Source organism: Juglans microcarpa x Juglans regia, chromosome 4D (assembly GCF_004785595.1).
Source record: "Juglans microcarpa x Juglans regia isolate MS1-56 chromosome 4D, Jm3101_v1.0, whole genome shotgun sequence".
NCBI lineage: Eukaryota > Viridiplantae > Streptophyta > Magnoliopsida > Fagales > Juglandaceae > Juglans > Juglans microcarpa x Juglans regia.
Window position 1 is genome coordinate 1,782,576 of NC_054600.1, and position 25,211 is coordinate 1,807,786.

Below are 25,211 nucleotides of genomic sequence, written 5' to 3' on the forward strand. Positions count from 1 at the left end.
AGCACAGTGAAATGAGAGAACATTAATTTCAATAATTTTGATACTTCCTAAAAACAGAGTGGTCTCTCATGCATGGTGAAATAGAGCAAATTAAAACAAGGTTTCTAATTCAGCATTGCCTCTTCTTGAATCCTACCTAGCATCTGATGCACTGCTGTGGCGATCTCATCCACTGAACTCAGCTTGCAATCATCTTCTACCTGCATCAAAATCTCCATAATCAAACCCCACTTATGGCCCAAGACAAAACGACCCAATAAATGCAAAATTTGTGGAGAAACCATACTAAATTTCCATCTTTTCCACAATACATATCAAGTTTTTTTGCCCCTGTGAGTGTTTGTTTTCTGTGACAACTATTTAATTTGTCGACTAACCTTGACACTGAGAGAATACATCACAATTTCATCTACAGTTGTGACATTGAGGTGAAGCACTGTGAGGCGCAAAGTATGCAACCCAGAGACAACCTTAAGAAGCTGCTTTGGCCGTCTTTTTGATCTTATTTTGAGGTTTGCATGGCTCTCTACCATGGTTACTTCTATGTCAGCAATGGCCAGTCGTGTCTCCCCCACTTGTTCAGTCATGACCACAGAATTATCACAGTAAGTCGAACTTGTTGAGTACTGCGGAAAGGTGAAGAACTCAGAGAAAGGCAAAGATACACAAGCATCGGAGTTTTCGGCCTCCATTTCGTTATGAGCACCAAGCAATTGCAGACGTTGTTCAAGCTCCTTTACAAAATTAATGGCACCCCCTATTATAGATGCTTGGTCACCCTGAATAAAGTAACAAAGAAAATATATTTAGAAATAAACAATTCAGCAAAAAAAAAAAAAAGAAGAAGATATCTTTTTTTTTTTTTTTTTTTTGAAGTTTTGCTGGAAATAAGAGAAGGGGGGGGGGGGGGGGGGGGGGGTGTGGGAGGGATGGATCAGAGTGATACCCTTTGGACGTAGGAGTCTGGCATCAAAGAACGAAGCACGGAGAGATATTCATTCATTTGCTTTCTTCGATTCCGCTCTACAGCAATGTGAGTCATTCTTTGGTTCTCGATTTCTTCTTTGTTCTTTCTACTCTTTGCCCGACGTCTCTTCGGACGACTGGGCATGGAGGTTGTTGATGTATCAACTAATTGTTGGGATTCGTCAGCAGTTAACGCAGTAGCATTGGTGGCTTCTAAGGATGGATTGTAGCTGTGCAGTTCATTCAGATGTGGTAGCATTGAAGAAGTTGAGGAATAGTAATCTCCATATAGGCAGTTTTCCGTTTGGTTCTCGAGAAAATCGAAGGTACCGCCAGCTTGTTCATCTTCTCTTTCTGGGCCCAAGTCATAGCTCCAATTGCTTCCTGCTAACAAGTTGTAGCCACCGTAAGCAAATGGGTCTTGTGGATAAACCACAGCTTCAAGTGCCATTCTCTCCTCTGATCCCTCTCTGATCTTAATCTCTCTCTCTCTCTCTCTCTCTCTAAGTTGAAAGAAATATATGGAAGATCGGTTGCATAGAGACCCAGAAAGAGACCGCTTTGCCTTTTGGGGTCCTCTTTGGATGAAGGTTTGGTGCTTTTAAAGGCCTACATGAAACAAAATCTACAGCATATATGGCACGTGAAATAAAATTGAACTCATTCAAAGAGAGAAAACATAATCGGAGCTATGATTTTGTTTTGAAGACCTTATGCTTATACGATCAGCAAGTAGTAGGGTCACTTATTCGCCATTTTTGAGACACCTGTCACATCATGATCCAGTGAATTAATATGATAATTACAATGTTTTTATCTTTAATCAAAGCATTTTTAGATAAATAAATGAATAAAACTCTTATTCCACGTATGTATATATATATATATATATATATATATATATAATATGTGTATGTATTCCCATGTCTACAGTGCACATCGCATGATCTATTGACTTTCATTCGAAACCAATTACATTTTTACACGCTTAGTTGCCAGATTTTGAATTATGGCAAATTAAAGAAAATCAGCATTATATATATATATATATATATATATATATATATATATATATATATATAAGAATGTTGCAAGATTAATTGGTAGAAATATTCAATCTCCATTTCAATTAATTGCCTAGAATGATCTGTTTTAGACTGAGGGACAGGTAATGGCCGTGAATGCATGGCACAGTACCTAGCTATATATATGTATGTGTGTGTCATGTGTGTGTGTATATATATATATATATATATATATATGCAGTTTGCGACAATTAATCCTTGCAATTAAGGCCTTCTTCGTCTCCATTACTAACTGATCTAAATATATAGTTTCTTACAGCCAACATGCGTGCTTTAATTTACGACCTGTTAATTATTGAGAAGTAACAAGCTGTGATGAGCAGTTAATACCATATTAATTTACATGATGATCATCAAGATCAGGAGATTAAAATAAACAAGGCATCCATCCTTGGGAAATTCATCGATCGGCCTACCCCACATTAAGCTAGCTATACGTGCGCGATCAACAAGTTTTGAACCCCATGCATGATCGATCATTCGTTGTTTTAGATGTGGAGATCAGCCTGGTCTTTAATTGACAAATTATCAAGAACGTCCTACTAATTATATGACAAAATTAGAATATTAATTTGGATTAAATTAGATGAGATGATCATGAATTGCATTGAATTAGAACATATATGCATATATAATATTGTTATAAGCACAACGATATATATATGGGGATCGATATTTTGGATGGAGATGGCCGAACAAGGCCCTTGTTATTAGAAGAAAACATGTTGGCCCCGAAAGAAATTTTGGACAAGATTGAATGAGAACAAGTCTTTTCCATCAACTTAATTGCATGATTGAGGAGTTTGCAAGCTCAATAATTAAAATAGGCAGTTGTGAGAATGTATTGTTGTCATAAGAGGGTAGTTAACAAGACCCCCAAGTGAAGACTAACGGCCATATTTCGTCACTCATTAGAGAATTTACATGCATGTACATTCATACAGGAATAAAATATAATTTTTACAATTCATAGTGTGGTGTACTAGATTGCATATATGGATGTATGATGCATGTGATTGTTGAAACTTTGAAAGAATAGAATGTAGGCAAGATATTTGAGAGAAGTTCGGACTAAACACACAAAAGATATACACTGAAATTCAGTACTGATTCTATTTTTCATTCTATCTCGTGTACAATAGAACATCTATTTATATAGGATTGCATAACAAACTTTACACAATGTGCCACTCATGTGATGTTAGGTGACTTGAGAGAATATTATTTTGTTATGGAGGCAGGTTCCAGAATATGCTTTTTGCCGGTTGCTGGTGCATGGTTGCTTGAGTGGTTATGTGACTGAAATGGTTGCTGAGATGCCTTAATACCCTCCCGCGAGTCAAGCGGCACTGAAGTCAAGTGAGGCTTGATCGTAACAGATGAAAACGTGCAGATGATAGTGGTTTGGTCAGGATATTCGCAATTTGATCCTTGCTGGAAATGAAGGATACTTGGAGTGTCTTGGTTGCAACTATTTCTCAAACAAAATGATAGTCAAGCTTAATATGCTTGGTCCGAGAATGAAGCACATGGTTGATCCTAGATTATCACACCACAAGGAAGGAGATTGAGTGAGAAAAATGCCAAATTCTTTGACTAAAGACTACAACCAAAGGATTTCACATGCTGTATTGGCAACAGATTTGTACTCGACTTCAGCAGAAGACCGAGCGATAGTGGCTTATTTTTTTGAACCCCAAGAGACAAGGTGGCTACCAAAAAATATACAAAAGCCGCCAGTATACTTACAGTCATCAGGGCAACCTACCCATTCAGCATCAGAGAAGGCCAAAAGTTTAAAAGATGAGGTGGGAGAAAAGTGTAGGCCTAGAAGTGGAGTATGTCGATGATAACTAAGGATCCTTTTTACAACCTACCAGTGGGAGTCTAGGGCAATGCATGAATTGGCACACTCTGTTTACAGCAAAATAGATGCCAGGTTTGGTAAAGGCTAGGTACTAAAGGCTGCCTATGACACTTTGGTATAGCTGAGGATCTTCAAAGGTACAACCATCAAGAGAGGTTAATTTGGTTGTTGAGGACATGGATGTAGTGACTGGTTTGGAACATTGCATATTGGTACGAAGTAACAGATCATAAATATACTTGGATTGAGAAAGATACAACCCTGAGGAATCTCGAGAAACCTCAATCCCTAGAAAATAGTGTAGCATGCCCAAATTTTTTATAGGAAAATGTAAACTCAAAGAATCAATGAAATCAGAAATCATCTTAGAGTTTGACCCAGTAACAATCAAATCATCAACATATATCAGTATATAAAGACAATCAGAAGCAATTTTTAGCACAAATAAGGAAGAATCAGAGTGTGATGCAATAAAACTCAGAGAAAATAATTTATCAGAGAGTTTAGAAAACCAAACTCTAGGAGCTTGTTTCAACCTATAGAGTGTTTCAACCTATAAAGAAAACCAAGTTTTTAGGATCAAAATGGGTTTTGAAAACTAAAAGGAGAGTTAATGAAACCCTTGAAAGCTGTAAAGCACGACTTGTGGCCAAGGGAGAAGACAGAACTAAATCCCAAGTTTGGTTAAGGAGAATGGCTTGGAACTCATCAGCCATGGCAGAACGCCATTTAGGGTATTTGTTAGCTTCGGTTACAAAGGAAGGTTCCTCTGAAATAAAAGAGGTGGAGGGAGATGATGAGGTGGAGTGAATGATGGTGAAAGAGACAGAGGGTTTCTTTGAAGGCCACGGGACAGTGTCATCGGTCCGTACTTGAGGACATAGGGTCTGGGTTTGAGACCGAGTGGTCATAGGGTGGCGAGGAAGGGTTTGGACAGGATGATTGGAAGAAGATGAAGTTCTGATGAGAGTTGGTATCAGGAAAGAGATTAAGGGAGTGGAACAGTCAATGTCGGCTGAGGAAGAAGACGAGGAATTAGGGTTTGAAGGTAAAGACGAAATTGAGTTGGGCTCGGGTGTATTACGGGGACTGGATGGTGGAGGAATTGGGCCAATGGGCTAGGTCGTGTATGGTGAAAGTGGGAAAAGAGGGGGGGAATATTTGAAAAAAGTGAGGGAGTGATTGGGTCAGCGGACTTAGGCTCAAAAGGAAAAAGAAATTCATTAAAGATAACATCTCTTGAGATGTATACCCAGCCCGAGGGAAGGTGGAGGCACTTATAGCTTTTATGGTCTGGGCTGTAGCCCATAAAGACACACATCTTGGAGCAAATGTCCAGCTTGTGGCGATTGAAGGGCCTTAGATTAGGCCAACAAGCGGACACAAACATGTGGAGAAAAATATAATCGGGTGCAAGACCCATTAAAACTTCGAAATGAGACTTATTTTGTAGGATTGGAGTGGACATCCGATTAATTAGATATGTGGTGGTTAAAAATGTCTTAGCCCAATAGTTTTGAGTCATGAAAGCGTGGGAGAGTAAAGATAAACCGGTTTATACGATGTGTCTATGGCTTCTCTCAATACTTCCATTTTGAGGATGTGAATGAGGGCAAGTGATTCGATGAGATATGCTGCATGAGTAAAAAATGGACCTAAGTGGATGGAATTCTCAACCCCCATCGATTTGAACCGAAATAATATTATGTGGAAATGAATTATTAACAAATTTGAGAAAGGCAATAATAATGGAGGAAACATCAGATTTAGCATTCATTGGAAAGAGCCAAACATATTTGGAAAAGTCATCTAATATAGAAAGGTAAAAATGACAACCCATAGTGGATAAAACAGGGGTTGAACCCCAAACATCTAAGAAAATAAGTTGGAAAGGCCTAGTGGACCGTGAGAGGGAAGGGGGTGGGGGAGAACATGGGCCTTAGCTTGAGAGCAGGCCGAGCAGAATAAAGTCCTAGAGCTAGGCGTTGAAGGAAGCTGAAAACGTTGAAGTGTTAGGCTAGTGATGCAGGAGGAGGGATGACCCAAGCGTTGATGCCAAAGAAGAAAGGAGGTCCTGGTGTCGAGATGAGCTTTTGGATATGAAGGAGACAACGAAATAGAGGGCTTCGATGACAAAACATAGAGACCGTTCTCAACTGGACCTCGGAGAAGCACCGCCTGGGAACGAAAATCCTTCACAAGAAAAAAAACTAGAGTGCAAGATTAGTCAAGAGAAATCAAGGTATTATTGTCAAGGTAAAATTGTCTCATGGAAAGTAGATTGCGAGAAATCAAGGGAACATGAAGGAGATTAGTCAAGAGAAATTTGCCAAAGGCAGAACTCCATTGAGCCCAGCCAAAGTTCTGGATGGGAAGGGAAGATCCATCGCCAATCGTCACTTGGTCCGAACCCTGGTAAGACACAGAATCGAGGTTGAGAGAAGAGAGATCAGGGGTGAAGTGATTTGTCGTAGTCGTGTCAGGAAACCAATTAGAGGGATGTGAATTTTGGAGTGGGAGATGGGTGTAGTTGGCGATGAGGAAGTAGGGTGCAGGGGACTAAATAACAAGTCCAGCAAGAAGGTGCAAGGGAGGAGGTAACCATTGATTCATACTATGTACCAAGTCCAGTAAGAAGGTAGATGGAGAACTCTTGATCAGTGAGGGTATGACCAGCGACACTAAGGGAAGATGCAAGTGTTTTGGCTTTGTTATAATACTCTGAGATGGATTCAGTGCCTTTTTTTAGGGTAGCAAACTGGTATTGGGTTTGGATGACATGGGCAGAGGATTGAGCTTGAAAAATATTCTTAAGAGTTGTCCATACCTCATGAGAGATAGTGTAGTCTAAAACCTGAGCAAGAATTGACTTGGACAATGAGGAATTGAGAGTAGAGATGATGAGCTAGTCTTGTGAAAGCCAACGAGTATATTCAGGATTTGTTTTACCATCAACAAATGCAGTGGGTGAAGGGGTAGAACCATCAACATAACCAAACATTTGATGGCCTTTGAGGAAAGGCACAATTTGTGCCTTCCATAGTGGAAAGTTATGGATGGTGAGTTTAATATTAATAAAGTGAGCAGCAGAATTGAGAATGGAGAAGGAAGGGGACGGATGGGAGGTATTTTCTAAAGAGGTCATTGAGGAGACGTGAGTCTTAGGCTCTTTCGTATGTTTAGTCTGAATTTCTCTCAAATATCTTGCCTGCATTCTATTCTTTCAAAGTTTCAACACACTGAAATTCATTAATTCTATTTTTCATTATATCTCGTGTACAATAGAACATCTACTTATAGAGGATTGCATAACAAACTTTATACAATGTGCCACTCATGTGATTACAGGTGGCTTGAGAGAATATTATTCTATTATGGAGGCAGGTTCCAGAATATGCTTTTTGCCTTCTGTTGGTGCATGGTTGCTTGAGTGGTTATACGATTGAATTGGTTGCTAAGATGCCTTAATAGTGATTGATCCTAGCATTTCCATAATGGGTGACGAAATATCCATACCAGCTTGAACATCAAGCTGGGAAAGAATATATTGGTGTTAGCAACTCGACGAAAATGAATTGTTCCTATACCCATGATGTTGTGGTAAACCATGATAGAAATGTAAAACAAAGTAAGAAACACGCGACATAATTAAAGATTTTTGTGGTTCGGCAACATGCATATGTCCACAAAACTGCACAAGATTTTATTATCTTGAGAAATAACAAAATACACTTTGATCACTATAAGAAAACTATTTATTTGTGGCCAGCTATTTTTTACAAAAATGATTATTTTCTATTAAAATGAGTCTGTTTTCATCGCAGATAGTCATTATATATTATCACAAATAATCTTTCACAAATGCTCTTTTTCTTATAGTGGATGCGAAATATATTGTTTCAAACGATCATATTGTTCATAATAAACATATATATATATATAGGATTGTACAAAGAAAATCCTGATTTCACAATTATCACGTTATTCGCTTGAGCGAACTCTCTCTTTTATATCCGCTCAAACTAGTGTCAAGCGAACTCTCTGCTTGAGTTTCGCTTGAGCGACATGCTGAGTGAAATTTCTGCCTAGCGTTTCTTAAGCCACAAGCAGAGTAAAAAAACCGTTTGTCTAGCATTTCTTGAGCGATCTGTCTGTCTGGCATTCACTTCGGCTTGGGCCTATCAGCCAAAGCATGCACTCCATGATCCAAGTCTCATTGAAACTCCACCAAAAAACCGTAACGAATCATTGTTGGGCCTGGTCATCAAATATATTGGGCTGGCATAAGAACAAACTATCAACAAACCCAACACATGATAGTGGAAGGCGTTAATATGTTGTCATATTATCTCGATTCCTAGAGGATCAAGTACTAGAAGAAAGGAATTGAACGTGGTGCACCAATTGATTCCAGGTGAAGAAGGTTCTAGATCAGCAGATGATGATGGGTTCAAGCTTGCCAAATAGATCAAATTATCAACTCAGCCTAACAAATTAAGTGCGAAGAGTTACAATACCACATGATGATGAAGTACTTGCTGATCAAGTGAGGCTAGTACATTAAGACGACAATGTTTTTCACATTTCCTTACTAATTATAAATTAGATGATGTGTTGAATTGGTTATTTGGCTATATATATATAAGGTCCTTTTCAAAATTGAACTTAAAAGAGATCGATCACCAGATCAAGATTAATGTGGGTCAGAGATTATATAATCTTTAATCATCCCATGTATATAAATCATGGAGCTATGCTTTTTCTGATCTCTTTTTCCTTTTTCTCTAACTAGCTATTCTTATCTTTCTGTCTTCTTCTTTTTTTTTCTCTTTTTTCCCTGTGCCTCAGCTTTTCCGATCTGAGTTCAACTTTGGGAGATCTCCGTGCGTTCTTCTTGTACTCGTCATTGAGTGTGAAAATCAAAGACCAATATAGACCACAGATTTTAAGGAGGGTGGCTTACACGTCCTTCCAAGCAACTTTTAAAATCCTTCGGATCAAGAGAAGAGGTAGCGCTTCGTCATTTGGTAATAATACGGTCGGACGTACGCACGAGCACAGAGAGAGAGAGAGAGAGAGAGAGAGAGATCAGAGAGAGAAGGCTGTACATTGCAGAGATTCTTACAAAAGAAAGTTTAGAGAAAGAAAGAGAAAAGCCTAAGAACTTTACAAGAGAGATCAGAGAGAGATGCAAAGTTTTATTGTACATGATAGCGTTGGATGTCGGAAGTGTACAGAAGGAATCCATGTGATCCAAAACAAACAGCCAAATTAAGCTTCGTCGACTACCTTCTAGCTACTGCTCCGGGCCACATGCATACATAAAACTGTACGGCTCTATATATCTTTTTACAAATTACTCATTGTTCGATGATCCTTTCGGCCTATAAGAAGATTACTGTAACGTCTAGCTAGCTCCTTAAAGCAATCATACGGCCAGATTTGCAATTCATGTGGCTTACTGACCATCTTCTGCATCACGTGCATGCATGTCGTGTGATCGAGGGTGCCTCCATCGTCTTCGTCACGTACGACGACCTCTCCTCATCAGTTCATGTGTCGACATGCATCATGTATTATTTGATTCCATTAATGAACATGACCAAAGCAAAATCTTAGTAGTACTAATTAATTAACTGCATGCAGCCAGCTCCGAGGTTCTTGGTTTATACAAGTAATTTTAGTCAACGTAGAAATTTAGCAGCCAAAACATATAGAAAATCCTACTGCACTCAACCCTATGTAACACCGACCACATAGCTAGCTAGTAGCTAGGCTTAAGTTGGTCTTCATTCTAGAAACCGATTTAGTAATAAAAAAATATTTGAAGTGATGCAAACGTCATATAGACGATTATGTCGTTCTTTACCTTAAAGGATGGAAGACTCCCGAGTCCTAGCTAGCTACTCCGAAGGATTACCTTGGAAGTTGGTGGAATAAAATATCTTGTACCAAGAAATATGCACCTAATTAATACTTTTTGAGTAAAAAATGGCCATCCATCTTCACCAACCAATCTAAAACTATTAAAGAAAGATTAGACCCAACTGGCACTCATTTGAATGTATCGATAATGTCATAGTTTAAGAGATACGATGACAACTAATTAATTAAGTCTTCAAACCAGACAACATGTAAAACTTGATCTGAATCATCATATATAACATGATCTTATATATAATATATATATATATATATGTTCAATTACTTCAATTCAATGTGTTCTCGATCTAGACCTTTTTAAGGAAAACCCTAATTAGAATGCATCAGGATATTGCAGATTTTAGTTTAACTAATTAATCAATCATGTCAATATACTTTCTAGTATATATAAGGAGTACTCTAGCTAGCATATATACGATATGTCGTGCTACTCATGTGCCGTCTAATTAAGTGCTTTAGGATGTGGTCCTGATCATCCTGCATGTGTAGATTTATATGGATGCTATTCTATATTCATGAACAACCACCTTTGAACAGCTTTATGTCATACATTTGGCTATTTTCACATAAAAACAAAAGCTGGATCGACAATTTAAATATATCCATTTGTCGTTTGGTAACACGTCTTGCAAAAAAATAAAACTACATGTGGGATGTGTCTTCTTTTCTATTAATTGTCTGCAATTCAGTATGCGGGTAGATTCATGCACCCCGATGCAAATTGTGGCCAATCAAACAAAAACACGCCCACACACACACACGCACTATATATCTCTCTCTCTGTAACTAATATATATATTAGATATATATATATATAATATGACTATTGATATTCATTCATAGACTTTGTTTTTAATTAATAAACGTACGTATTCTCTGGTGTAAAGTATATAAATTTTAAAGCAAAGACCGATCAAGTTATTATTTGTACTATTCGAACAAAAACAGTAACATGAACATTATTGCTTTCTTTGATTGGCCTCTAATTACGCGATTTATTTATATATATATATATATATGGAGAAGTACGACCACCATGCATATTGCACACATAGTACTATACGTACTGATGTCAACATGTTGACACTAGCTCAAAAACATGCATTAAAATGTTAAGCAGGTAAAAATAGGCTAGCTAGCTAGCTAGCATATACGTACTGATGTCAACATGTTTATCTACGTCGATGAAAAATCTAATTCATTAAGAAACGCATCCAATGATCATGGACGTTGAGTAGGTAATTAAAATCGATCCTGATAATTATGAATAGCTTGAATATCATTGGATCAAGTGGTCGTAGTTAGGGCTAGGGCGAATATATTAGTCATTAGGCCGGTTACTTGATCGTCTTTAATTAATTACGTACGTCGCATCCATGGACTTAATACCAACTGTGCATGCATGGGAGACTGTATTCGCGCGGTCCCTCAAGGCTATTTGTCAGTGCTGATGAATATGTCAACTTAATAGTAGTTTTGAGTTCACATTTCGATTTCATTCACCTGATCATGTTTCTAATAACCAAGTCAACCATATGTAGATGCATCCATGCTAGCTACCCAGCAGTTCGAAATGTGTTTGTTTTTCTGTAATTGGCAATTGATTAATATGTTCTCTGCAGTAGCTGTAGTAGTAGTACTACTACTATAATTTCTTGTATGTATGTATATATAGTACCTTAAGCTCCAGGTATATCGCTGGCTATCGTCAAGATATCTTTTTTTTTTTTTGCGTAATTTGTATCGCAAAATCCGGTGGTATGTTCCCTTGATAACGTACCTGGGTACTTTTTTCTTTAATGAGGCTGAACATGCCAAATAAAGTCAACCAAACATAGAAGAATTACCCGTAAACATGTTCCTTCATTTTCTTATATATATCATGTTGGGTCTGTTCGTTTAATTTTGGGAAGCTGTTGTAGAATATTCTAAATTCCTGTCTTCTGGGGTTTTTTTCTGTAGCAATATATATAAATTTGTAGTTCATATGCATGAATGCCCTGGACCCTAGGGAGTCGGTGGGGACACATTTAAAGCATTAGGTACCATTGCTGGGAATAGGTTTGAAGAATGGATCGATGATTTTTTGGTTCCATTATAATTTCTCTGGTACTGCTAGTGCTAGCTAGGATTTAATACCCGAAACTTTGTCAGTATCAGGTCAAGCTCTGCATGGAAACAAACAGATTTCAAGGATTTAGATTTTGTTGTTGCCGACGGAGATCGAAGGCCCCAAACCACACTAAATTAACCCCTCTCATGATCATCTGGTCTATTTTAGGCAATTTTGTCTCCTCTTGAAAATTCCTTATCTTTCACAGTAGTACTACGTGTAAGTTCATCCCTTAAAGAAACAAAAATATGGACCTAATTCATGATTACATATGTTTTATGCAATAACTTACGTCACAAAAATTATACTATATATTAATTAAATAAGTATAATCAATATTTAATAGATCATGCATCTGTATTAATTGATCACCTAATTATCATTGTACTACTGATCATTATATATAGAAACACATTAGGCCGGTTCATCATGTATACGTAAAAGTACTACTACTAAAATGGTTACTGCATGCATGTTTTTAATATGTATCTTTGCACCTTGCATGCGCTTTAATTAGGTCTATGTTATATATATATATACATATATATATATATATATATGTATATATATATATATATAGAGAGAGAGAGAGAGAGAGAACATGTTATGGTGCCACAACTACAGAAAATTTTATATTCTATGATATCTTTTTAAGTGGGATATCCACTAAATTAAATTACGTTACCTTTCAATTTGTTGATAGTAGTACTAGAACAGTACTAGGCCTTGCATTATGAATCTTTTTATAATTAATACACAGAATCTCGACAAAGGCCAAAAAATAAAGAAAGAACCAACGCAAATAAAGCGTTTTTGATATATAATTAAGAAAATGATAGGGTTAATATTCTCTTACTATCTATTTACTATTATTTTTGTATTTAATTTTTAAAAATTTTTTTTAATATAATTAACTCTGTTGTCTCCCCAAGCTATGATGCCTTACTATTTTCATACATTAATGCTTCTGCCCGACACCTGGAATTTTAGTTCATGCATTTGTTGTCACATGGCAGCAAAACGAAACCTGCAGGTACGTTCGCATGACCAAATAATTTACTAATGCTCACTTTTTGCAAGGTTTTTGATTGATTCCGATGTCAGTTTTCAACCCTAAAGGTTGTTCATTTTCCAAAAGCGTGATAATTCCATCACCCCGCTGGCCATAACTTTTTCACAGCTTAAGACAATGAGGCGGCTGCGCAGAGGCAAGGAAATCATGAAAAGTGATCACTGCCAAGAAGATTTTAGTCATAGAGAGACTCCATTTTCCACACGGTTCGAGTAAATGATCAAGAGGTTGCTGTATAAAATCTCTCTCTCCCTCTCTCTCTCTCTCTCTCTCTCTCTCTCTCTCTCATATGTTCAATATATTTCTTAATTTGCTTCCTGGGAACATGTTACACCTGAAGACTGTTGAACGCATAACTCTGAAACAATGATAATGATTACATGACCATGCATTACTCTGATGTCTTTAATCTCTATCCACCTATGTAGCTATAGGTGCTAGCTAGAGAGAGACACACACAGAGGGAAACTCATTGCTTTATCTTTACTTCATGTGGAACCACAAAAGGAGAGAGAGAGAGAGAGAATTGCTTTAATCCTTTGATTATCATGTGAAAATAGACATCAATGTTTGTGGGGTCTCTCATGCATATTCGATACTTTATTCCCTTCATCCAACTGTAAACTTTGATATAGAGAGAGAGAGTGTGTGTGTTTCGATCATTGCCTACAGTTTCAAGAAAATATATAGATAGTTCTTCCATATTTAATATATATATAAGAAAATAGATTTGTAATAATAAATTATGTAACAATAATCATTTTGAATAAATTAAATAAAATATGAGATTTATATGAAAAAAATTAATTTTTTAATAATAGATTTTACTTTTTTTAAAAAAAATTATGTAAAATTTACGTATTTCACAGTTATATATTTATATGTGTAGAATTACTCTATATATATATACCGACCATGCTGATATATATATATAAAAAGTAGAAGCCAATTCGATCGGCAGGAAAAAAAGATCATGATTTGCTAAAAGGCAAATACTTTTTTCAAGGTTTATCCGAACAAACGGGCAAAATCGTTTTCATTTAAAAGCTCAATCAAATCCATCGACCGCCCACAATCTTACCAACCTACCCAACATGATTTCTCACCTTTGATCAATTATTATGATTTTAACAGCAAAAAGTTTATTCGCACATCCAATCAAATTCTTCTTATCAAGGCTTTGGTATCTCAAAGTGATCGATGAGAAACCTTTTTCCCTTTTCTAAGGCATAATTATCTATGGATTGTCAATATGCATGCATAGGAGTACTAGGCCAGACTCTTAACTAGTACTCATGACGTTCTTATATATATATATATATATATATATATCTATTACTATTATATAAGTGGCTATCAAACGGTCGCTAAACGGAAATTCTTGTTTTAACTGAGCGGAAAGTCTTATTTTAACGGCTATCAAACGGAATGTGCATTCTCTCGAAGCTTCTCCCCACCCACTCTCTCGCTCTCTCTCAATCCTCTGTATATTCCCCCCGACCTACTCTCTCTCACCCTCGATCCTCCTCAAACTCACTCTGTCCTCACGATTCTTCAATCGTGTCTCTCAAATATCTCAAATCTCCTCTCTACAAACGTTTCCCGTGTTTGGTCTCAAAGAAAATGAAGAAAACTGCAGCTAGGTCAGCCAACGAAGAACACGGTTCTTCACTGAAAAGGTGGAGTTTTTTTATTTTCTTCTTCTGATCTTTTTTTTTTTTATTATTTACGGCAGCCTACTCCACGGGAATATGCTCAAACACTTTCGATTCTTCACATTGTGGTTCTTCCCTCCCTCTCATTCTTCCCCTAGAGCTTCCGATTCTCATAGCTTGTCTCAGTTAAGTCTCCGTTGGCAGCCCCATTCTCCCTGAACAAAACCACTTTTGCACCCTCCAAACCACAAAAGGCAAAGCAAAACCATCAAAACTGCTTCCTTCTATTTTTCTTATTCTATTTTCTAAGTCATCTTTCTTTAATTTAGATCTCCAAGTTGATTTTTTGAAAGATTTTTTTTTTGGTGTTATAGTTTTTTGCCGTTTTAGTGAATGTCTCGGCGTTTTTAGCAAGTTGAGTGCTTCGGTGTTTGTGTTCCTGTTAGATCTGCAACTGGAAAACCATAAAAAGAAGATCACTGTTGGATTGACTCCATTTCGTGTTATCTTTACTTTATCTTTGGGTTTTCAAAGTCTCTACCTTCTATTTTTCTTTCGATCTTTCCGGCTTTCTTTCGCTCTCACTTGTAAAGCCTGAATTTTTCCTTTCGTGTTTTTTGTTTTGTTGAAGAAATCTAAGAAATATCCAATCTTAGTTTACTGTTTGGTATACACTGCTTTAAGTTTCTTTATAAGAAGTGGGAAGATGTGATTCAAGTTTCAAGTTTCTTTTCAAGTGTTTCAAGTTTCAAGTGTGCGAATCCAGTGTTTGGCCCCGCCTGGTTAACTTCGTTTTCTTTTTCTGGTTTGGAACTGGGATCTGCAGAAAGTGAAGATTTAGTCAACGTATGGAGGCAGTGACGGAAGGGAACTAGGTATTTGTTTTCCAGAACAAGTTTTTATTATTATTATTATTATTATTATTATTATTATATATATTTCATTTTCTAGATTTTTTTTGATTATGTCTTATTGAAGGCTTGTTCATGATTGGTTATTGTGTTGTCAATATCTTGTTATATTTTGCGGTAACGTCTTTGCAATCTTATTGGAAAATGAGGTGTTTTTTTTTAAATATATTGGAGAGGAGGTAAAAGGCCGAGAAAACTTAGATACTACCAACGAGGTTTATTTTCTCGATGTTAATTCTCATGAACTTTTACAAGGCATATATAGGTTCAAACAATCACCGAAAGTCGAGATCTGAAACAAAAAACATTAAAGATTGAGCTTGCGACAGGGTGTTTTCATCTAAGACCCAAAAATTTTTAGAATCATTTGTTTTTCGTGAACCTTTTCAATGCAAAGCAAGGTAATTTGTTAACTCAAAGGTGGCCCTCTGAAAGTCTTTGATGCAAGCCAGTTGAATAATTCAAGCCAACCAATTATCCAGTACTATTGTTTTAATAGAATATTTAGTACTAGCAAGTTTTTTGTTGTAATATTGGCGTTTGTAATTGTGAGACTTTAAGGTGTTATTTGTAGATACATAAAGTCGGTCGAGTGCAATAATTATTGTGAAAAATGTAAGACTGCATTTTTTCTATTTTGTTCTGATCTTAAATAAAATGGATGGGATCTATCAGGAGCTTGAAGCGTGACCTGATCCAGTGGGGCATACCTGCCAGAAGAAGGTAAAGCACTTATCTAATACCAAATTTGGTCTCTATTAAGTTTTTCTGTGCATATTATGTTGAATAATCCAACATCTTACTTTGATTTATAAGAGAAAACCGAATCAGAACCAGTGGATTTGGGTTTATAATTTGATACAGGAGAAAGAATACAAAGAAGCTCTTGAGGCTTTCAATGAGAAGAACAAGGAAAAAGTACAACTTATATCCAGGTTAATGGAGGTTAGTATCATAACTTTTTGCTTAAAATAAAAGTATATGAATCATGACACATTGTCACCTGCCCCTAGGACTTTCATTAACACGTTACCTGATTGGAGCATGCTTCTTGGCGCTATCACCACAATCTTCTTGGCTACTGAGAAGCAGTGGATGATACTTGATTGGAAACCTAGGCAGCCTGACATGCTCATTGACCCTTTTGGTCTTGGGAGAATTATTCAGGATGGTTTTGTGTTCCGGTAGAATTTTTCTATTAGATCATATGAAGTAGGTGCCGATCATACAGCTTCTATAGGGACATTGATGAATCATTTGCAGGTACAATTAATTCTTCAAATTTTATACCACTTCTTTAAAAACCAAAATTACATCCTTTAACAGGCCGTTCTGTTTTTCTTGAATAACATGTGTTTGAGATTTTTTTTCATGAGCTATTGCCTTATTCCTCCTGCTTTTGGTTCCAGGAAACAGCCCTTAATCATGTTAAGAGTGCTGGACTTCTTGATGTGCAAAAAGAACCTGATATGGGTGGTTACACGAATGCAGGTGGTGGTAGATCGCTATCCTACTTGGTAAGCCCACCACTTCATGTATATGGTTTGGCTTCTTTATCTGCAGTTGTTTTTTGTCATTTATGTTTATATTTCATTTTTTGTTTATCCATTTTCCATATACGGATTTGATGATTTTATCCTACATTGCTACCATCCCCTGTACTTTGCAGGACTGACTGTGTAACAAAGAATTTGCTCCATGCTTAGCTCTATTTACTTGTTTTTGTACTTAATTGTTCTAAACATTTACTAATTTGTGGGGAGGACACCTATACAGGGTCACAATTTTATATCTAAAAACTAATACACTATTTGTTTCTTTGTGGGACGATTTATTTCTCGAGCCCATTAGTGTAGGGGAAATGTTAGCCCAAGTAGTCATTAGCAAAAGCATATTAAAGGAAGAGAAACAAAATGGGTTCACATTCTGATGTTCCCTGTCTTTAGAAAATTGTATGGGAGAATGGACCAAGTTTGAAGATTTAGGTGAGGTCACTGTGGGAAGTCCTCCTGTAATCAGTAATCAACTGTTATAATAAAAGAAGTCGTGTAGTATTGGCGTGTCTTTGGAGATTGAAGTGTAAAAGGGTTTGAGGAATTGCTTTGTTAGAGAGAGTACTACTCTTAGTTGACAAAACTACTATCCTTGAAAGTCTTTTGCTACAACCTCTCTGAAAAGAAAGCATTCGGATTGGAGACTTGGGTTAGCAATATGGTTAATGACAGAACATCATGATATTCATGTAGGTTTGATATTATATCATTGGGTTTTGGGTACATGGATTGTTTTCAACTATGTATGTGACTGCTGAAATATGAGCCATATATTGCATTTTTTATGGGTAAAGTATGAGCCATGTCGTATTGTAGCATAGAGGTTTTTGCATTTATTTTTTAGTGTGAGATTCTTATTGTTATAGATTCAGTTATTGCTTTCCAATTTTGCACGTGACTATGGAATTTAATTCATGCATTCCATAGTGTTATTAGAGGAAACAGAATGGTGGTTTTATTACTATTTTTTCATTCTCAGGTTTATGAAGTTCTGAAGTTTCTGAATGAGCTCTACCTACTACAGCTAGAGATCAAGATGCTCAACAAGTGTTGGATAAGGAATTCCGTTTTAGTTAATTCCCCCAGTCTTTTGCAAAAATTCGGAATTGATATACTTCCCTTGTTGATCCAGGTTGGTTTTGTGGTATATAGCAGTAAATTGATTTTTTTCCTTATATGGCTTTGTAATGTTGCCTTCACCCCTTGCACAAGTAGTTAATTCTGGTGCAAATTTATATTTTTGCTATGGCTTCCTTTCTATTATCAACAAGTTAGTTTATTTCAGCAAATCTGACATGAATTACTTAAGAATACCAACATTTCAAGGTGAACCAGGCTATCTTGTGTTTACAGTATTAATCCTGATAATATTTCTCTTGAACTGAAGATTTTTTTTTTCTAATCAGCAATTTTTTGGCTGGAGTGTTCACTCAAAAGGATCAGCATGTGCTCTTAGTAGCTCTACATATTGGTGAGATGATCCTGCAAAAGCTTTCTGATATTTTCCTGAGTTCATTTATCAAGGAAGGTGTCCTTTTTGCTATTGATGCATTGTCATTTAAGTAACTATTACGGTTCCTTCTTTCCTTTTATTTGTCTATTTGTTTAATGAAGAAAATAGAAACTATCTATTCAAGACCTAGAAAATAAATATTCTAGAGTGTTGATATTGAAAATCATTTGTCGTATGGTGTCACATGTTTTCATGTGTTATGCTTTGACCCTACTTCAACACAAAAATGTGTGCTTTGAACTCGATATAATTGTCCGAAATGGTTTTTTAGATGGATTGATATTTTTCTTGCTTATGTTGGCATAGATGGATTGCTTTTGTGAAAAATCAAATTTTTTTTTATTAAAAATCTTGTCTCACCTAACTAGGTAAACGTGCTTTGCACGTTGTCCTGACCTAGTATATATATATATATCTGGTTCATTTCACTACGAGTACTATTACTACTTGTGGCCACAAGACAAAACCTTGGTTTGTGGGCCAGATTAGTGTGTCCCACCAAGACAAATACAAATGATGAAAGGAATTCAATTAAAAGGATATTGGGCTCTAAACGTCTTCTTTAGTTCCATCCATTAATCAAATATTAATGCAAAATACTTCTAAGCATAGATATATATATATATTTCTTTAGAAACTACAGGCGGCCGTATACGTATATAGCTTTCTGAAAATACCTTATATTTTGCATGGAATTGATCATTTGGAAAACGTCAAATTTTAAAAACATTATTAAAAAAAAAAAAAAACACTATTTTTCTTCTTTTTTTTATTTTTTATTTTTTATTTTTTGGCATTGTCATGAACAGCAGACAGTTTTTGATGGAGTCAACAAATGCAGCAAAACTACCAAAGAATTGGTGTACACATGAATAAAAAAGGGACTTGGGCTCTCTGATCTACAGTTCACGCGTTGTATATATGACAGATATTCATGATGGATCACGAACAATATCCGTGTCACAATATTGTCTAAAACACGTAGCTTGATTAACGAAAACACATATTTACCACAATCTAAGGATAAAAACCCAAAATCAGCAACTAATTCGGAGGTTGGTCGAACTGATCGATCCACAAATTAACTTAAGAACCTGCATCTAAGAAACAGATCATAGATCATGCAGACAATATAAAAGTACTGATCGATGATGTCAACAATTCATGATCTGCAGAAGAAAGAACAGCTGATTGTATATACGATTCTAGATATATATTACTAAATGAGTAAAAAAGAACTGTATATCGATATGCATCCACGTGCGTACGTGTCACTCCATGACTTCAGACAGAACGCTTTTCCTACCTGTGACCCAATCAAAATCCCAAAACCCTAACATATGCATGCAAAAGATATCGAGTGGCCCTCGTAGAAAACATATAATCGAATGGACGCTGTTCGATTTGACATAAAGAAAATGGTCGTTTGTCATTATGCATTTGGAAGAGCACCTCGGCGGGCAAGACAATCTCCACCGTAGATGTTTGTGGCAGCTCATGATGAAACATCACATGTTGCTTTCACCCCCAAAATTCCCTCCCATGCAGTGCATTCGTTAGATCAGAAACAGCGGCTGCAACAAAAAAACCACTTCCCACTACTACACAGCGGTTTCGGTTTGGAAGTAGGAATTCACGAAAGAAAGAAAAAACATACACGATGCATTTTGGCCGGCCCTGCCTCTTTTCTTGAAGGCGATGGACACTGACATGATGATATATATATATATATATATATATATATATATATATATATATCATCAGGCAATTTACGTGTATATATATATATATATATATGTATTTGATCAGGCAATGTACGTATGTAGCAGAGAATTAATAGAAATCAATCATAAATATTATAATGGGTCTTGGCCCATTTTTCGCTTCATTTTTTTTTTCTTATTAATAATTTGTGAGTTATTGATGAGGTATGTATATATGTACTTGAGCTTTGGGACCAAGCAAGAAAATGTTGGAAAATATATGGGATATTAACAGATCGGTCGATCAGTTAGTGGTCGTAATCCTAATTAATTAGAATGTACGTACGTGCTCTTATTTAATTAATTAATCCCTTAGAAATTAAGAAAGGCTTGACTATAATTTTGTTTCATTAACTTGCAATATTGCTAGGACATAAATTAGAGTAGCTAGGTCGTCGTCTATGATATGTTCGAATCTTGCATGCTGACAAATTCAAGATTTACGTCGATTCTCGATCTACTTTGATACATGATATAATATGTACATTATTATTAGCTAGATAGCAGCTCCATATTAGGGAAAAATATCAAGAATACAGACAAATTAAGAGAAAAATTATTGTTATGTGATTGAGCAAGTTGAATTTTCTGTCTTTTTTTTTTTTTTTTGTCTTTTTTTCTTGGGGATCAACAAGATGCATGAGCTCAAGTTAATAGATATATAGATGATATATAGGATATATTTTTATATTTATATATATATATAGCGTATTAATGCACTAATTATATGAAAGGTGGAATTATTTTTTCCCAAAAATAGTTCATGTGCTAGCTAATTAACATGAGCACATCAAAGTTTATCAAGAGAGCCTAGACATCATGTGTTCGAGAAACACGTACGTACGTAATAGTTGCTGACAACTTAATTTTCAACTAGACGTACGTCTCAACCCATGATATATGCATATTACTGACATGCATTGCCAATACATGACTATCCAAAGTAAAAAGTATATGTGCATGGTAATTAAATGAACCTCATCAATGTTAATTGGTAACAAATAATCCAAAATCTCATGAACTCCTTTAATAAAGTACTCCTATATATAATATATATATATATTATAAATTTATATATAGTGGTGCTTAAATTATATATTTGATCAAACTTTAACCAATTAATTAATTAAATTTGAATATTGTCCATGATGAGTTTAATTAATAATGAACAAAGTAGCTTTTCGAAGTTAGCAGCTGGTATGCAATATATAATTGGCCATTATATACGGCCCAATAGAGAATCAGTTGGGGGGGAAACAAACACATGACTGGAAATGACATGATGCTAGACTTGTCTTGTTCTAAACAAACTCGTGCTGACCTATGTGCTCTGGCCCCCATCTAATTAATTTCATCCGGCCAGGAATTTCTTTTAATTTGCCTGCTTGATCACTTGGAATAATATACACATTATATATATATATATATATATATGTTAATGAGGTGGATTATTAATGGTTGATCTTTGCAGGGGGGCGGGTAAAAGTTGAAAGGAGCTGGGAGGCCGGGAGGGAGATGAAGGGGGGGTAGTCTTGGATAAGCTTCATTACTTTTTACAATTATTCTTCATGATTATTGTAATTGTAATAATGGTTGCTTTGAACCTAAACAAAACTCCAAAACAACATATTATATATAGCCCTAGAGGCAGAGATGCCTACACTCTAGAGGCTTTTTTTCTTTTATATACGCATGTCGATCCATTCCTCAATCCTGCCTTTCGTGCATTTGGGTCCCAATTTGAGGTTGACATTCATCAAAACATGTTTTTTCTTTTTTATTATTATGTTGTTTACTTCAGTCGTAATCATCAGTATATTATAAAGTCCTAAAAGGTTGATTGTGGGCGTTGTGTCTACGGTTTGATGATCGATAAAGCTCCATGTCTCTCTGTGTTTCATGATATATATATATATATCTATATATATCTATATATATGGTGCCAGCCGCCCTTTTGGAGTCCAGATCTTTCATGCACTAATTTAATGATCAAACCCCAACCGGAAAATATGCATAAACAAGTGTGTTTCTGTCTCTGGTATGTGGTAGCAATGAAAAACATGATTGTTGAGGTATGAATGATCGATGTGGCCCTAGGGCTTTTAGTGCTAGGAAAAACACAACCTCGATGATCTACACGTTAAAAATAAGGAACAAAAATGGTATACATGTCGGTTGCATTTGACCACCTTTTGTTTTTTGAAGGTAATTGGGCCACTATTATAGTAGCAATGTGGATAAATCGTGCATGTCTCTGTGGCCCAATGTTGTCCGGCCGAGCCTTTTTCAAGAAAATGGGAAAGCAGATCTATTGGGACATTAGGTAGGGACCAGAGCCTGAACCAGACCATCCATTTATGTGAGGTCAGTTATGGGCTTAATGCAAATATAAAAAAGTTCATAAACTCAATCCTCGAGCCCAAGCTCAAGCCCTCCCTTTTTTTGATCTATCTAGTAGGGATGCTACCCGACCTATGCGCGAGTAGCCTGCCCTCCCAGACCCTGCACCCGCCTGGGCGGGGGCTGTATGAGGAAGGGTCCGGTGCGACGACCTTGCATTCATGACAGTTATAATCATGCTCCGAACATATTACTAATTCGGCCCAATGTATGTTTAGTCTAAAATATATAGTACCAGAGGAGATTTATAAACTCCCAAAGCATGGCATTAAATGCCATCCATAAGTCACCAGATTACAAACCACAAATTGTTCCAAAACATATATAGAAGATAAATAAATAAGTGGCCAATAAATGGACTGATTCGTCCTTACTCTTCCAGTTGCGACGTGCTCGTAGACGCCCTTAACAAACTGGTATGCAAGGTCTATGGTTCTGAAAAACCGACACCGTAGTGAGACTATCATAGTGAGATTTTTAAATCTCAACAACTTAGTTTGAATGTATGCTATGACAATTATTACAGCACAGGTAATAGATGCATGAAAATGAAATTGGGCCAGAATTATAGACTATATTATAAGTAGCAGTGTGGACAAAACGTGTCTATATGGCCCAATGTTTTCAAGAAAATGGGAGGGCTGACCATTTATATATGTGAAGTCAGTTATGGGCTTAATGGAAAGAAGAACAGCGATTTTACGTTGGGAGTTCTTTTGGTCCTTACAACAAACGGTGTCTGGTTTGGTTTACGTATTTTTTGGACCGGAGATCATCAATAATATGAACAAGAAATTGCCAAACCATTAGCATAAGGGAGGCTGTCCTGCCGTTTCCTTCGAAGCTAAGGCGTACGGATTCAAGGGGGCGCAGGCCGCCATCTGTTGTTGAAATGCATGCAGTTGGTATTGTGTGTATTATTGGCATTAATGTCATGTTCTATATATTTGGGATTATATATTAATTTTGTCGCATCTTTTGGTATTTATATAGCTTTCATAATTTGTTATAAACTCACTAGGTAGAACTCACTTTTGAAAACTAGCTTAAAAGGGGAGGGTGCGTATGGGCTTATAAACCATCAACCAATCACATATTTAGTCGATGTGGGGTCGTAACAACCACCGCACTCTGCAGCAGACGTTCACGGCGGTCCTTGCGCTCACACAGGCTAGCTGTACACTAGGTCTTTTCCTAGTTCCGGGCAATCACTACCATGCCGACATCACCTCTCGTGCCGCACAATTGCAACCGTCGCAATATGGCTTTAGACGTGGGGTGACTCGATACCATTTGTTATAAACCTACTAGGTAGAACTCACTCTTGAAAACTAGCTTACAAGAGGAGAGTGTCTAAGGGCTTATAAACCATTAATCAATCCTATACTTAATCGATGTGAGACGGTAATATAGTTTATTATTTATATTTTTTTTACCTCCAAGAAAGGAAGGAAGGAAGCCGGAAAGAACGCGCTGGCCAGTCCAACTTCGAACCAATATATTAATTAAGAATCTCGCTTGGCTGCTGCTGCTGCATGCCTGCCATGGCTCCCTTTCACTTGTTTTCTTGGGAACTTCGTTTGACTAGCAATAAAATACATGATGGTTGCTCATGCTCCTAATCCTTGACCCATTGAATCAGAAGCTGCATGCAGCCAAGTTTGATATATGCCAAGTTTGATATATAATGGATCACCGAACAGCCGCTTGCAAAGGGTGTGAAGCAAGAAAAATGTGCTCCTTTTCATGCCTCTACGTCGCCTAATGTCAATTTAAAGACACGCTCCATTTCGATCAGCTGACCTCCTAATTTTAACTTTTACTTAATCTTGACTATCTTATATTGTAATATATATATATATATATATATATATATATATATAATTCACATCTGAACAATACTATTTTTCATTTTAAATTTTATCATTTTCAGTCATATATATTTGTTAATAGTACTGTAAGTTTTAATTTACTCTATATATCTACCAATTAAACGAATATGAATCATTTAAAATGTGTCGCATCAATAAGTGTAACTCATACGACATAATCTAAAATAAAGAAGAACGTTTTTGTACCTCATATATACTGATCGGTTATTGGTATGTCAATTGGTCAAGATAGAAAGCGATGATGGTACTGGTCGTTGCACGCCATTAAGCTGAGAAATTTTTGTTAATTTGAATGTGGCTGTACACATCTCCAATGTCTACACGAGTCATGACTATAAAATCTCCTTCACCCACTCCTACCCATTTGTCTATAGATTACAGAATCACATACTTCTAGAATATCGGTATCCGATTCAAGATTCAATTCGCACGCCAACCCCTTTAATTTGCTAGACAAATTCCTCCCTTGGAGCATCCC

At 36.4% G+C, this 25,211-nt stretch overlaps 1 protein-coding gene across 1 annotated transcript; it reads right to left on the reverse strand.

Moving 5' to 3' along the window:
- On the reverse strand, window positions 1–1,611 carry LOC121261534 (transcription factor bHLH94-like). The gene is made up of 3 exons (XM_041163958.1): window positions 947–1,611; window positions 378–779; window positions 1–200 (listed from the first exon to the last, which is right to left on the reverse strand). Exons 1-3 carry the CDS (start codon window positions 1,415–1,417, stop codon window positions 105–107), a joined length of 969 nt encoding a protein of 322 aa, XP_041019892.1. The 5' UTR covers window positions 1,418–1,611; the 3' UTR covers window positions 1–104.
- Window positions 1,612–25,211: the final 23,600 nt, after the last annotated feature.